Raw genomic sequence first — 16,297 nt, forward strand, 5'->3', positions numbered from 1 at the left:
CAGGAGTTCTGCGTGATAGAAAAATATCGTCGAGAATCAAGGGGAAGGTGTACAGGACAGTGGTGAGACCGGCCATGCTGTATGGTTTAGAAACAGAATCACTAAGGAAGAGACAGGAGTCAGAGCTGGAGGTAGCAGAAGATGTTGAGGTTCTCTTTGGGAGTGACACGGTTGAACAGGATTAGGAACGAGAACATCAGAGGGACGGCTCATGTTGGACATTTAGGGGACAAAGTTAGAGAGGACAGATTAAGATGGCTTGGACATGTCCAGAGGAGGGAGAGTGAGTATATTGGTAGGAGAATGTTGGACATGGAGCTGCCAGGCAGGAGGAAAAGAGGAAGGCCAAAGAGGAGGTATATGGATGGAATAAATGAGTATATGAAGCTAGTGGGTGTAAGTGCTGAGGATGCAGAAGATAGGGATAGGTGGAGAGAGATGATTCACTGTGGCCACCCCTGAAGGGAAAAGCCGAAAGAAGAAGAAGAAGAAGAAGAAGAAGAAGAAGAAGAAGAAGAAGAAGAAGAAGAAGAAGAAGAAGAAGAAGAAGAAGAAGAAGAAGAAGAAGAAGAAGAAGAAGAAGATGGTGCAGTGCTATAAGTGCTATACTATAAATCCTCCACCGGGTGTGCTCTATCTTTGTCGCTATCTATTCACCTTGACTGCGACACTGATAGCGTTCCTTGTGCTCCATAGACATTGTAGATAAGCTCCTTGGCTAATAGAAAGTGAAGTAAAGTTTAATACACACATTTAGTTATAATCAAGGTGTATTTACCTTCAGATACAATGCCATCATCTTTCTATAGAACGTTTTGTAAGGAGTTTCTACTGCATTCTGGATCATTCAGCAAAGATATTCTTGAAATTCCTGGCTCACTGTTTTTCTGATTTTTCCTCTAATTTAAAATGAATAATTTGGTTTAAAAAATTGTACATTTATTCAATAAAACACAGTGCTTTAATCCGAAAAGAATAAGGCCTGATAAATTATTGACTTAAGCTGATGTAGATAATGTTTAATGTCAAACAAACCAGAAAGGGATTCCAGTAAGTGACTCCATTACAGGAACATGTTATATAAGTAAGAATTAAAAAAGTTTCCTTATAGGTTTTTTTTTATTGTTTAGCCACACCTGTTTTCCCTCTCTCGAGCTCTCCGTAAGGGATATCAGCATCACTCACTTCCCACTGAGATCATAGTGAATTGTTAAGCCGAATTCTCGCGCGTTGTCCTCTCCAAATATTTCACCTCCACATCCATCACCGGCTTTCCAGCGTTTCTTCCAGATGGAGGTCTCCATGATGCGGTGCGTTTGGGCGGCTCTCTGCGTCGCCATGTTAGGGATGTCAGGTGAGTCGGGTAATATCTTGTTATTTTGCCTGTAGTTATGAGTAACAAGAATTAAATGTTAAATCAGCTGTGAAATGTTTTACAGTAGTCTGTAGAATACAGCAAGAAATATAAATAAATAAATCAATAAATAAACAAACAAACGAATAAACAAATGGTTTAAAATTAAAAATATATATTCTTAACTTTGTTAAAGTCAGATTGTGTGGTATAGTGATAATCTGTGGATTGTATGTGGAAACCTTCTGCAATTAAAACATTATTTTTAGGGGTTTTATGAAGTTTTTTTAGAATACATTATTAAAGTGTTTTAAATACAAACATCTGAAATTGAGAATGTTAAAATATTATTATCATAATATATAATATTGTGTATTTTCAGCAGTTTGTACACACAAACACGAGAATTGACATAATTTATGATTTATTGGATTTTTCAGTAGTAAAACTATTAAACTGAAACATTTTAATAACGAGGTTTAGCAACTGCTCTGGTTTCATTCTTAAGCAGGAATCTTTACCCGAATCAATTAAATGGTAGTATTTAATAAATAAAAAGTTATCTGTCAACTTAAATATATAAGAGAAACGTGTATACACCAACCAGGCATAACATTATGACCAGTGCCAGGGAATAACACTGATGATCTCCTCATCATGGCACCTGTTAGTGGGTGGGATATATTAGGCAGCAGGTGAACATTTTGTCCTCAAAGTTGATGTGTTAGAAACAGGAAAAATGGACAAGTGTAAGGATTTGAGCGAGTTTGACGAAGGGCCAAATTGTGTTGGCGGATAGACCACTGGATCAGAGCATCTCCAAAACAGTAGCTCTTGTGGGGTGTTCCCAGTCTGCAGTGGTCAGTATCTATCAAAAGTGTCCTTTAAGTCCTGTAAGTATCCTTTAATTCTGGAAGTTAACTTAGAGGACTTAAAGGATCTTCTGCTAACATCTTGGTGCCAGATACTACAGCACACTTTCAGGGATATAGCGGAGAGGATCAGGGCTGTTTTGGTGATCGGTGTATATACATATATTTTTCCTTTTTTCCCCACTGCAGGCTCTGCTGAAGGTGCAAGTTTGGTGCCGTTAAAAGCAGCAAACTCCGACCCGTGGTTCACTTTTGTCTTGACCATGGACATCACCAACCGTATCTTCGATAATTCTCTCCTCAACCCTGAATCTCTAGACTATAATATCACGTTTGAGGAAGTTAACAATGCGGTGAGAGATTTACCTTCTTAGCGTCTTACAGGAAAAATAAATTACTTTGTTCTTTAGATTTCTATATCTTGTTTTTCCAGTCTTGGCTTTCTCACTAGTTCTTGCAATAATCAGATTTATTCAGCAGTGACACGATGTAAACAAAATACATTTGATATAGTATTAAAAGAAAAAGAAAGATTTAAACATGTCTAAATGTGATCTTGTTCTTTTTTCCCAGCTCTACTCTGTCTACGGCTGCCCCACTTGTGACACACACACATTTTATGAAAGTGTAGCAACCATGTCCTTCAGGTATGACCTTAAATAATAGTTTACTTCCTGTCTCCTGTACTCCAGGATAAAAAGGTTACTGAATGTGTCACACTGCCATGTCTACAACTATTTCTTTTTTACCATTGTTCATCTAAAAGTTAAAAATTCTGACAAGTTAACATCAACACTTGTAACACAAGACCTCATGTTAATCGAACCTCTGCTCCTACAACTCAATTACTCGCTCCTTTATTAGACACACCTAACCTCTTGATCCTTCTTATAGCAGTAAACTTCTATATCTTCGGGTTCCCACCTCTTATAACCAAGACTAGTCATACACTATATTGCCAAAAGTTTTGGGACACCCTTTTAAATCATCGAATTCAGGTGTTGTTTTTCAGGAGTTGGGCTCGGCCCCTTAGTTCCAGTGAAAGGAACTTTTCAGTTTCATACCAAGACATTTTGGACAATTTCATGCTCCCAACTTTGTGCACAAAGCAAGGTCCATAAAGACATGGATGAGTGAGTTTGGTGTGGAGGAACTTGACTGTCCTGCACAGAGTCCTGACCTCAACCCCATAGAACACCTTTGGGATGAATTAGAGCGGAGACTGTGAGCCAGACCAAAACTGGGATGTCTGCCTTTTCACATGCACATGTAATATGGAGCTGGCCCACCCTTTACAGCTATAACAGCTTCAACTCTTCTGGGAAGGCTTTCCACAAGGTTTAGGAGTGTGTTTATGGGAATTTTTGACCATTCCTCTAGAAGCCCATTTGTGAGGTCAGACACTGATGTTGGGCGAGAAGGTCTGGCTCGCAGTCTCCGCTCTAATTCATCCCAAAGGTGTTCTATCGAGTTGAGGTCAGGACTCTGTGCAGGCCAGTTAACCGCTGACCTATGTGTTTTAGAGAGTAAAAGATTTTGATTCAGGTTAAAATCTTGCATAATGATTACCTCTCTGGCTCTACGTCTAGTGACATGTCTGGTTCTGTGGCTGTTGCGGCCACTCTTGTGTTCGACACACACCAAATCAATACCATGGTGGTTAAATCTCTGTTTCTGCAAGCCATCACCAACAGGAATGAAATAAATGGTCTGGAAATCAACCCTGAATCCGTACAGGGTAAGAATGAAGCTCATCTACACTGAAAATGATCACAGAAATCTGTTAAGTGATGAAAAATACTAATGCTGTCCTCTTCTTACAGTCATACCAGGATCAGTTCCTGCCACTACTCCAACCACTACTCCAACCACTACTCATACATATACCTGTGACCCCTTTGCTTCAGCCCCTTCCTTTCACTTATTAATTTCATGTCTTACCTCTACCACTACTCCAACCACTACTCCGACCACTACTTCAACCACTACTCCAACCACTACTCCAACCACTACTCCAACCACTACTCATACATATACCTGTGACCCCTTTGCTTCAGCCCCTTCCTTTCACTTATTAATTTCATGTCTTATCTCTACCACTACTCCGACCACTACTCCGACCACTACTCCGACCACTACTCCGACCACTACTTCGACCACTACTCTGACCACTACTCCGACCACTACTCCGACCACTACTCCGACCACTACTTCGACCACTACTCCGACCACTACTCCGACCACTACTCCGACCACTACTCCGACCACTACTCCGACCACTACTCCAACCACTACTTCAACCACTACTCATACATGTGACACCTTTGCTTCACCTCCTTCCTTTCACTAATTAATTTCATGCCTTACCTCTACTCCTCCTACCACTACTCCAACCACCACTCCAACTACAGTAACCACCACCCCAACCCCTATTCCATTCTTTCCAACCACCACCCCAACCACTACCCCAACCACCATCCTAACTACAGTTACCACCACCCCAACCACTACCCCAACCACCATCCTAACTACAGTAACCACCACCCCAACCACTACTCGAACCACTTTTGTAGTCTATTAAAACAGATTCCCTACCATTATTAAAACCACTCAATCAAGTTGAAAAAAGAAAATAATCAGATATCTCGTAATTAGACATATGACATGGTATTAAATTCACAATGAAACACTGAAAATTGAAACCCTTTAAAGGCTTGAATAAAATATGATACCCCTGTCTTCAAACCCCATCTGTGTCACCTGCTTCGTGGCCATCCTGAAGTAATCCCTGAGGTTCAGTGGGAGGAAGTCGTCTACTGGAAGATGCCAGCTGTTAGAGTTTCAGGAAACACGGGGGCATGTGTAACAACATTTCCAAAAAATTATCCTCTAGCTACCTCACTACTCAAACAACTAGCATGTTATAAATCCAAGAAATTGAATTTCCTCCTGTGTTTCTTGTGTCCACGTTGATGACTTTGTCATGTCTCACTCCACAGTGGTGATTAATATGAAAGTAGACACTCAGGACTTTGTAATGTTTCAGAAATATTTCTGGGGTTTTTTCTAGAGTACTAGAGGCAATATATACATAGAAAAGTTTTTCTCCGCACAAATGTTTGTATCTTCAAAGTAAATGTTGATCTCGAACCCATTTCTGCTCTCTGAGACGCTCCAAGTGCTTGTTTATCTAAAAAGCAGCTCAGATCTGATCTTCAACCAGTAAAATTCTGTGTAAGGTTCTCCAACAGAGGGAAAAACACACGTCTAAAACACACCGAAAGCCTGAAAGACTCGTTTTAGATCAGACTCACAGCCTGAACAACAGAAAGGTCAGAAATTATTTAAATAACTGATAATACAGCCTAAAAATTATGATTTTCCTACACATTTTATAAAATGTACAGGACTTACTCCTTGGCAATTCTTCAACATCAATCATTGCTCAAGAGTCCATGGTTTAAAATTCACTTCACTCATTTAACATCATACTTCCTCTGTTCAGTATCTTTCTTTCTCTGTTCAATATCTTTCTTTTTTTCTTACTATTACAGTCATTTTCATTTAATCGCTAGAGGAATGGTGCAGATTCATCTACACTGTCTCACTGCCTGCTGTAAACTGAAGAAAATGTATGAAATTAAACAAGCTTGGAAAAAGTCGCTTATGAGATGTGTGTGTGTGTGTATGTGTGTGTGTGTGTATTTATTTATAATATCTTGCTTAGTCTAAGACAAAATGCTGAGGCAAATAAAATATAATTAAAATAAAAAAATATAAAAAATATATTGTATTTATGGAATATATAGAAATTATATTTGCATGTTCATATTTATATAAAATATAATTATTATTAAAGCTTATCATCACGTTTGGCAGTTATTACATACTAATTTATATTAGCAAGTTATATTTTATACAGCTGAGCAGTTGAGAGTTTAGGGCAATTTGGTGGTCCTGGGATTTGAACTCACAACCTTCCATATAGGAGTCCACTACCACTGCACTAGTATACTGAGTATTCCATTTATTTGTCAATTTATACATTTTTTGTAACTGGAAAAGATGTGATTTTCCAAAATAATGATGTATGTCTAGTAATGTGAAGCAGTTATGTGACCAATTCATGACCAAAAACCAAACAGGATGGAGGAGGGTGATGTACTGCAGTTGTTGTGACTGCTATCCAATTTGCTGGTGTTGTTAAAGAGTAGCAGTAGCATTGTACTTGCAGTAGCATTGCATCAAATCAGAGTGACGGAGAGGAAATAAATGTTTGATAGAAATGACACAGGCACAAGCTGATGTAGATGTTCTCAGTTGTGCCAGTGATATCTGCCCGGTGATCCTCTGTGCAGACTTAACACCGTTCCAGAACCTTTCTGTCTGCAGCAGAACAGTTTCCATACCACACAGTAACACATGATGTAAGGATGCTCTTCACCACTCACATATGAAGAGGTTGTGAGGACTGCAGTGCCCAGACTTGACCGTTTCAGCCTCCTCAGGAAGTACAGACATTGCAGAGTTTCCTTTATTAAGCTGATAGAGTTAGTATGCCAGGTGAGGTCATTGTTAAGATGTACCCCAAAGTATTTTAAACTGGGGACGAACTTGACAGCTGCTCCATCAATGTAGAGGGGGGCAGGAGGGTTCTTAATGACTCTCCTGAAATCCACAATCATTTTTCTTTGTTTTCTTTACATTGATGATGAGGGTGTTAGCCCTACATTTGCACCAGGCCTCCAGATGTTCTATCTGGAACAGTGGGCAATTAGTCTGACCACTGCTGTGTCATCTGCTGATGTGAAGATGTGGATGAACAGTCATTGGTCAGCAGAGTGTATAGCATTGGGCTCAGGACACATCCCTGAGGGGAGCCAGTGTTGAGGATGATGGAGGAGTAAGTGATGTCTTGGATTCTGACAGTATGTCTTCTGTTTGTTAAGAAGTCCAGCACACAGTTACATAGCGATGGGCTGAGGATGAGTGTCTCCAGCTCGTTAAGCAGTGTTTGAGGTACAATTTTATTAAAAGAGCAGTCTAACATAGGTGTCGCTGCTCTCTAAGTGGATGAGGGCTATGTGTACAGCATATATGATGGCATCTGTGGTGGATCTGTTAATGAGGGTCGATACCACTGTCAATTTTCCTTTTTATTTGCATTTACATTTCTGGTATTTGGCAGACACCATTACCCAGAGTGACAATTTATCTTATTTTTATACAACTGAACAATTGAGCTTTGCTCAGGGGCCAAGCAGTGGCAGCTTAATGGCCATTGGATACAAGCTCACAACCTTCCAATTATTAGTCCAACACCTTAACCCCTAAGCTACCCCATACCACATATTTGGTCCATGATCAGCTGCTTAAAGCTCTTCCTGACCATCACGGTTAGTGTTACAGGATGATAGTCATTCAGGCATTTCATTTTAAACAAAAATGTATTTTTGTTGTAGTAGTAGCTTTTGTTCTGTCTGGTGAATTAGTTTTAATAAAAGCTGAAGCAACTATCTGTCCACTTCATGACTTATTTATTTAACTGTAAGACACTGGCAATTACTTTCAGGATAAAATAACAAAACATGAGTCTTAAAACATGTAACAAACGTTTACTAATCTTATTGACTTCAACTGATTTCTGTCCCTTGACACCTTCAGTTAAACTATGGACTCTCCATTATGGTTGCTGTATCCTTGTTGCTATCTATTCACCTTGACTCCATTGACGTCGCAGATAAGCTCCTAAAAAGTCCAGTTCAGTGTAGAGGAGCAAAATTCAATCCGTGAATTCATCTTCGTCACATATAAGGTGTAATCCTTCATGACCTTGAGCTGAACCACTACCACTGGATTACTGGTGAATCTTCCGAGCTGTGAAAAGCTAATAGAAATGATATTTGGGGTATTTCAATAAAAACACTCCATGGAAAGATAAATTATTGACACAAGCTGATGTAGATAACGTTATTTTTACATCAAACAATCTAGCCATGATTCCATTAAAAGAATCAGAGTTACAGTCAACATGTTAATAATATTTTAATATTTCCTTTTATTTTATTGTTTAGCCACACCTGTTTCCGGATCTCGCCCTCTTCATAAAGGATATCAGCTTCTTCAAACTAAGATCATTTTGATTTGCTAAGCCGAGCTCTCGCGTTTTCTCCTCTCAGAATATTTCACCTCCATATCCAACATCCAGCTTTTCAGGGTTTCTTCCAGATGGAGGTCTCCGTGATACGGTGCGTCTGGGCGGCTCTCTGCATCGCCGTGTTAGGGATGTCAGGTAAGATATCTTGTTAGGATGAAGCTCATGATGTGTCTGTGGTAACTGTATGAAGTAATATTAACTCCTGAATGCTCAAAGAGCTGGGAATCATGTTGGAATATACGTACAGGGCAACGACGCCATTAATTATGCTTTCTTTAATTGATATAGGTATATTTAATATTTACATATTACAAATATTTAATGGATTTCTTCTATGCAGTGTTTTATAATTTATCAATTTTTTAAAGAAATTGCACATAATCTTGAATACCGAATATTCAAAATGTAAAACTTTCTGTTAGACCTGTCCAGAGTGTACCCCTGCCTTTCGCCCAATGTGGTCACTGAATTTTGGACACTACTGTTGTGTATATCTGTTTGTTGAATGGAGTGTGAATGGACAATGAAATGACTTTTGCAGTACAATATCATGTCTTTAAACACTAAAAGTGTTTGTATAGATTTATTTGATTTGCAATGTTGGTCCGGTTCAATCCGTACAAACCGACAAAACCAACCTGATCTCATGAGTCACTGGAATGTTAATAGACAAAAGTTTTTAAATTAATTAATTAATTAATTAATTAATTAGTTAATTAATTAATAATTTAAGATAATAATAAGATTTTAAAAGAATACCCTTTGGAATTAATCTGAATTGTTTAATAGAGTATCAGAAACTAGAAACTAGCATGAGTAGCTGCAATGGTTTAAACAAGATTATTTTTATATTTAAATATTTCTTGTCCTCAGATCGTTCTATATAGCAGCACACTATAACACAGATAATAAAATTCTCTCTCTGGCTGCAGGCTCTGCTGAAGGTGCAAGTCTGGAGATGCTAAAAACGACAAAGTCGGACCAATTGTTCACTTACGACTTCACCATGGACATCACCAACCGCATCTTCAACGCTTCTCTCCTCAACCCGAAATCTCAAGACTATAAAATCATGAAAGAAGAAGTTAGCAGCGTGGTGAGAGATTTACCTTCTTAACGTCTTATAGAAAAATTTATGTGATCTTGTATGCCAATTACTGACCACTTGAGTTTAAATTCATTCATTCAGTAATTTCAGTATTTCCAGTGTGGGTCTTCTCACTGGTTCTTGCTGTAATAGTCCTACAATTTGACACATTTGAAACATTCACTAAAGCTTTTCTGATAATTCTGTCAAAAGAAATCTGTATCAACTTATAAATACATAGGTTAAGATTTAGGACTCAGTGAGTGACCAAACGTAATGAAACATGAGGTGAAAATCTAAATATGGACCTTGATTTTAGAGAAATTCAACAATGTGAGCAAAAAAAAAAGGCTAGAAATGTCAGACACTGACAAGGTGTGAGAATTAAAGAAGAAGGCTAGAAATATCAGCTGGGTTATTGAGACATATCTTGTTGCTATAAGTCAAAATATATTTAAAAAAAATATTCTTGTTATAGTATTTAAACATGTCTAAATGTGATCTTGTTCTTTCTTTCCAGCTCTACTCTGTCTACGGCTGCCCCAGCTGTGACACAAACTCATTTTATCAAGGTGTAACGGCCATGTCCTTCAGGTATGACCTTAAATAACAGTTTACTTCCTGTCTCCTGTACTCCAGGATAAAAAGGTTACTGAATGTGAGAAAGAAAGTGAGTGAACGTTTATAACAAACAAGAACATTTCCAACATGTGAATCAAACTCTGGGATCAGACCTAGAGTGGGATCTGACTGATACACTTACCTTGGGTTTCAATATATTGGCCAACTGTTAAAGGGAAAGACACCACCACTGAGCAGAGCTGATTTGGAAGGTGGTTCTTCCTCGGCGTATCAGGTGTAGCTGTACTGATTTAAGACATATTGCATATATCGAGTAGTAATTAACTAGGTATCTTGAGCGCTAATCAACGATGTCTAACTAGTGATGCACCATCTGAGTCGAAACAATGGAAATCAATTCACTTCAGTAACAAGCAGTTCTTATAGATCATAACCTGACCTCCTAATTATTGTCTCTTTGGCCCCGTTTCTAGTAACAAGGCTGGATCTGTGGTTGTTCAGGCCACCCTCGTGTTCTTTACGAGACAGATCAATTCTGTGGTGATCAAATATATATTTCTGCAGGCCATCAATGACACAAATGAAATAAACAGCATTAACATCAACCCTGAATCCATACAGGGTAAGCATGAGTGCTGGGTTTCAAAATGCATTTTTCCCCTCAAAAAAAAACAAAACGCTAACACTACTTTCTTCATACAGTCATGTCAGGATCAGCTCCTGTGCCAAGTGTCTCCAGCAATTCCCAACCAACCAGTATGACCGCCACTAGCCCCACTATGCGTCTGACCACTTATCCTTGTGAAACCTTTGCTTCAACCAATCTTCCTATTAATGATCTCTATATGTGTGACCCCTTTCTCTCTACTACTACTACCACTACCCCAACCACTACTCCCACCACTACCCCCACTACTCCCACCACTACCCCCACTACTCCCACCACTCGTCCACAAGAGCATATAATAACATGATAGTGGCATCTATTGGGTGAAGTATCAGTGGTACTGTTAGTGGTATTTAAATGCTGGCCCCTTTATTAGAGACACCTAACATCTTGATCCTCCTTATAGCCATAAACGTAATCTACCTTCTCAAACAACACTTGACACCAAGCCCCACCCTTTCAGAATGAATACCTTTTAGTGGCCAAACAAATGGCTTCACCTTAGACCAAGGCCATATGATAGTATTTAACTCAAATATACATGGCTTTCTGACCCTTACCAGGGACACACATGTTTAGAGAATAAATCATTCAGGTCACTGTTATGTTCTACACAGACCAAACCAAAGCACCTTTTTTTGTAAGGTTAAGAATACATACTGACTTGTCTAAAGTGCAAAATATAATATTATGACTGTAATAAAAAATTACTAGCACTAATCGCTTCACTCAGTCATACCCGGATCAGCTCCTGTCCAACCACTACCCCTACCACTACTACTCCAATGATTCCTATCAATACTTCTTCTATTACTTCTACCACTACTCCTCCAATTACTTCTACTCATCCAATTACCCCCAAAGCTGCTTCTATAATTGACTATGCATCTATTCTAACCACTATTATTCCAATGACTCTTAACAAAGCTCCTCTAACTACTCCTACATCTGTAGAACCAATAACTATTCCAGTTATTCCTTCAACTACTAAAATACTTATTTTCTTCAATTTCTTCCACAGCATTTTATGAACAACTAACAATACCACTTGTTGAAGTACTAGCCTTACCAACTGTTGAACCACTACCCCTACCATCTGTTGAACCACTACCCCTACCATCTGTTGAACCACTACCCCTACCATCTGTTGAACCACTACCCCTACCATCTGTTGAACCACTACCCCTAGCATCCGTCGAACCACTACCCCTACCATCCATCGAACCACTACCCCTAGCATCTGTTGAACCACTACCCCTAGCATCTGTCGAACCACTTCCCCTAGCATCTGTTGAACCACTACCCCTAGCATCTGTTGAACCAATACCCCTAGCATCAGTCGAACCACTTCCCCTAGCATCTGTTGAACCACTACCACTAGCATCTGTTGAACCACTACCCCTAGCATCTGTCAAACCATTTCCCCTCTCTAACACTTCTTATCCCAACACTAATTTAACCACTACTCCAACCATTTTACCCCCAATTTTCTAATTTTCCATTTACTCCAAACACTACTACCACTTGAAGAACCAACACCACTACTCCTGCCACAGGCAGTGGCAATGACTTTTAACAAAACTTCTCTAACTACTTCTACGTCTATAGAACCTATTACTATTCCAGTTATTCCTTCAACTATTAAAATACTTTTTTTCTACAATTTCTTCCACAGCATTTGATGAACACCTATCAATACCACTTGTTAAATTACTACTCCTACCCTCTGTCGAACCACTACCCCTACCATCTGTTGAACCACTACCCCTACCACTACCATCCATTGAACCACTACCCCTAGCATCTGTTGAACCACTACCCCTACCATCTGTTAAACCACTTCCCCTACCACTACCATCCATTGAACCACTACCCCTACCATCTGTTGAACCACTAACCCTACCATCTGTTGAACCACTAACCCTACCACTACCATCCATTGAACCACTACCCCTAGCATCTGTCAAACCACTACCCCACCTTCCATCAATCCACAAACCCTATCATGTGTCAAGCCACTAGCCCAACTATAGCTTAAACCACTACCCCTACCCCTCTCTAGACCTTCCTATCCCAACACTAATTCAACCACTACTCCAACCATTTTACCCCCCCATTTTCTAACTTTCCAACTATCCCAACCACTCGAAGACCAATTCTTCTACCACAGGCTTAACTCTGACATCAAGTGGCATCTAATTTAGTGTTGTGTCAGTGTGGGTGTTAGTGTGTTTAAACACCTTGTAACCGTAAACTTTACCTACAAACTAATAAAGCTTCACTTCTTCATGCAGTACTTCTCCAGTACATCCATCTTGCTTATCCATTAACCTGTGAATCCATCCTTTCAGCCACTACAGATAATTAATTATCATTGTCTTAATAGTACTACTACTCTACTGATACAACTTCTTCTACTACTTCACCAACCAATACTCTAAAACTAAGGTGTACATTTTATTTGAATCACTACTTCATCAACTATTTGTACTTTACCTCATCCAGTCTATTAAAAGATGACGGAACCATTCTTTTGACCTTTCTCCTACCATTATTAAAACCTCTAAATCAAACTGATTAAGGAGTAACGTAATTTATTTAGACAGTTGATATTACATTCACATAAAAATACATAAGAGGCTTTGGTAATATTCTGTCTTTAAATTACAAATCCTCTTTATTCACACCCCCGGTGTTCAAACAGTATCTACTTCACCAGCTCCATGCTATTTGTTTGTCAGTGTTACATGCAGTAAGGATTAAAACAGAAACAAACACACAATGTTAACATGGTAGACACTGGATTACACTGGTTTCTTCAGATTCTCATGTAAAGTCTACCAGTAACCCTCCTACAAATACAATATATTTACAAAAAATCTGGGTTTCAGTGTTCTCTCAAAGACAATGTTCAAGATGTTTGGAAAATACAGTAATGATACAATATCAGAACTTTTGTTTTTGTCCGAAATTATTACAGTGACTAATAATACAGCTTAAAGTCATGTTTCTGTTACATGTTTCATCAGTTGCTCTTAAACACACTTTTAACATCAGTCATTGCTTTTATTTCCTGTATAATGTTAGAGTCTGTGTTTTAAACCTCCCTTCATACTATGTTATATTATGATTAGATCAGATTAGATTAGATTAGATTAGATTAGATTAGATTAGATTAGATTAGATTAGATTAGATTAGATTAGATTTATTATAAGCTTTGAGTTGTTAAAGCTGGATCCAATCTAAACAAAAACCTGTTAAAGTAGGGTCCAATCCAAACAAAGTCTTGTTACAGTAATGTCCAATCTAAACAACGTAGGGTCACATCCAAAGATAAGAGCTGTAAAATCAGGATCCAATCCAAACACAGAGCTGGTACACCAGGGTGCATAGAGCTTAGAGCTGAAAAAGCAAAATCCAATCCAAACACAGAGCTGGTAAAACAGGGTCTGATCAAAATATAGAGCAGTTTTATTGAAAGCTGATCCGGTTACAGAGCAGGAAAATAGAACTTTTTAAAGAAAGAATCCTATTTGGGAGGAACAGGTGCATCACAGTGTGAGCTTAAACCTAATCTATAAATCAAATCCAATTCATACACAGATCTGAGAGTTTTTCAATCATTATGAACCCACATACGACACACACTGTATATAAAACATATATATTTCTATTTCTTTATATCTCTCTGCCCCTCTGTTTAGTAACAAAGATGGATCTGTGCTCGTAGTGGTGACTGTTGCGTTCAAGTCCAGCCAAACCAACACCGTCGTCCTCAAAGAACTGTTTAAGAATGCTCTCGCTGATGGTAACGAAATAAACGGCCTTAAAATCAACCCCAAGATCCCAATTGGTAAGCAGTGCTGATTTATCTGAATTGTGAAATATAACTTAATAAAATGAAATATAACTCAATGAAAATCCTAACGCTAATTTCTCCATACAGTTGTTTCAGGACCCCACCACAACGCCGCGCCTCCATCCGTTCATCAGAGTCGCATCACGACGTTTCTCCGCTACAGCCTTTCGTTCGGCCTGCTTTTTCTCCTCGGATATTCTTTCTGATTCTTGCGTGATCTATTAGCATGAAGACGTACAGACGCGACCGAGGATAAATAAGGGATATCACTGATGATGCTATACTTCTAGATATGTATAAGATGATAAGATCACTGGGTTTTAAAATCGAACAATTGAAGTTTCTAAATGATTTTAGGTCACATGACCTGTAATTAACTGTTTATAACAGATCTCTGTTATTATTATTCCTATATAATCACCATGTTATATTGGTCACTAAATTGAGCTAAATTGTGCGGTCTTGTGATTGCTGTCGGTTGGTGTATAAAAGGTGCCTTGAATAAAATCTTTCCGAATTTAAATAGTGCTTTGTTGACCATATATTAATTATTAAATGACCATTATTATATAAACCTTCTCTCAGTATTCATAGTCAAGTTGTTATATGCTATGAAGTTGATTATGTATAATCAATTAAAGCCATTTACTCTATGTGTTGAAGGAAGGAATTAAATAAATAAATGAAATTAAATTGAGTTAAATAAATAAGATTAAATTAAATAAACTAATAAATCGAATAATTTAAATTCAATTAAATTAAAATGTATTTAAATTAAATTAAGTTAAATGAAATAAGATTAAATGAAAGATTAGTTGAAATTTCAAATTGTTTCTGGATGCAATGTTGTGATTTATTTACTGTAAACAGCACAAGACTAATAAAATGGAATTGAATAAGCTTGATATGTCGTGTTTGTGTCATTGCTCCATCTACTGTTTTTATCTCAATCTTAAAAGACAATCAACAGGGAAGTGTTTGTTGTTGTTGTTGTTGTTGTTTTGGCTGCTCACTGTTTGGGGTCGCCACAGCGGATCATTTGGTCCGTATGTTTTTTGATTTGGCACAGGTTTACCCTTCCAGACGCACCCCTACCATTTTATCTGGGCTTGGGGTCGGCACTGAGTGTTAGCTCTTCAGTGGCTTGGTTAGCGCCCTGCCCAGGATTCGGACCAGGGACAGGTCAGTGAAAGCGCCGGATCCTGATGCTGGACCACCAGGAGGCTAATCAACAGGGAAGTGCAAAAATATACTGTTCTCTTGTCACGTCCTTTCCCCTTCGGTGAATTGGCTTTCCGCCAAATTGTTCTGACTGCTGCTTTAGCTGAGAAAACTGCAGAAGGCCTCTTTTTTAGGTGTCTCCTGTATCAATATTGTTAACCAGCACTTTATAGACGATTGAGCTTAGAGGAAATACACTTGGCCAATGCCAAGCGAGAGAAAATATACATAAACAAGACAAAACAGGAAGCCAGCGACATCAACACAACATTCTCCACTTGTTTGCGTTATGTGGGTTTGCTTTTTCTACAACTACACTGAATAGTTTCACAGATTATGTACAATGTGTGTGTGTGTGTGTCTGTGTGTGTGTGTGTGTGTGTGCTACAAGGTCACTCTACTCCCTGCATTTTTGTTCCCCCATCTGATGACCTACTTTTCACCTCCTGCCAGTTAAACCATACACCGTGTGTGTGTGTGTGTGTGTGTGTGTGTGT

At 38.6% G+C, this 16,297-nt stretch overlaps 1 protein-coding gene across 1 annotated transcript; it reads left to right on the top strand.

Annotated features, from left to right (window-relative positions):
• Positions 1-1,197: 1,197 nt before the first annotated feature.
• Positions 1,198-4,576, top strand: LOC131362451 (uncharacterized). Its single transcript, XM_058404457.1, has 5 exons — positions 1,198-1,354; positions 2,416-2,579; positions 2,800-2,873; positions 3,816-3,964; positions 4,050-4,576. The coding sequence occupies exons 1-5, from the start codon at positions 1,291-1,293 to the stop codon at positions 4,574-4,576; spliced, it is 978 nt and encodes a 325-aa protein (XP_058260440.1). The 5' UTR covers positions 1,198-1,290.
• The last annotated feature ends 11,721 nt before the right edge of the window (positions 4,577-16,297 follow it).

This window comes from Hemibagrus wyckioides, linkage group LG12 (genome assembly GCF_019097595.1).
Source record: "Hemibagrus wyckioides isolate EC202008001 linkage group LG12, SWU_Hwy_1.0, whole genome shotgun sequence".
NCBI classification, from domain to species: Eukaryota; Metazoa; Chordata; class Actinopteri; order Siluriformes; family Bagridae; genus Hemibagrus; species Hemibagrus wyckioides.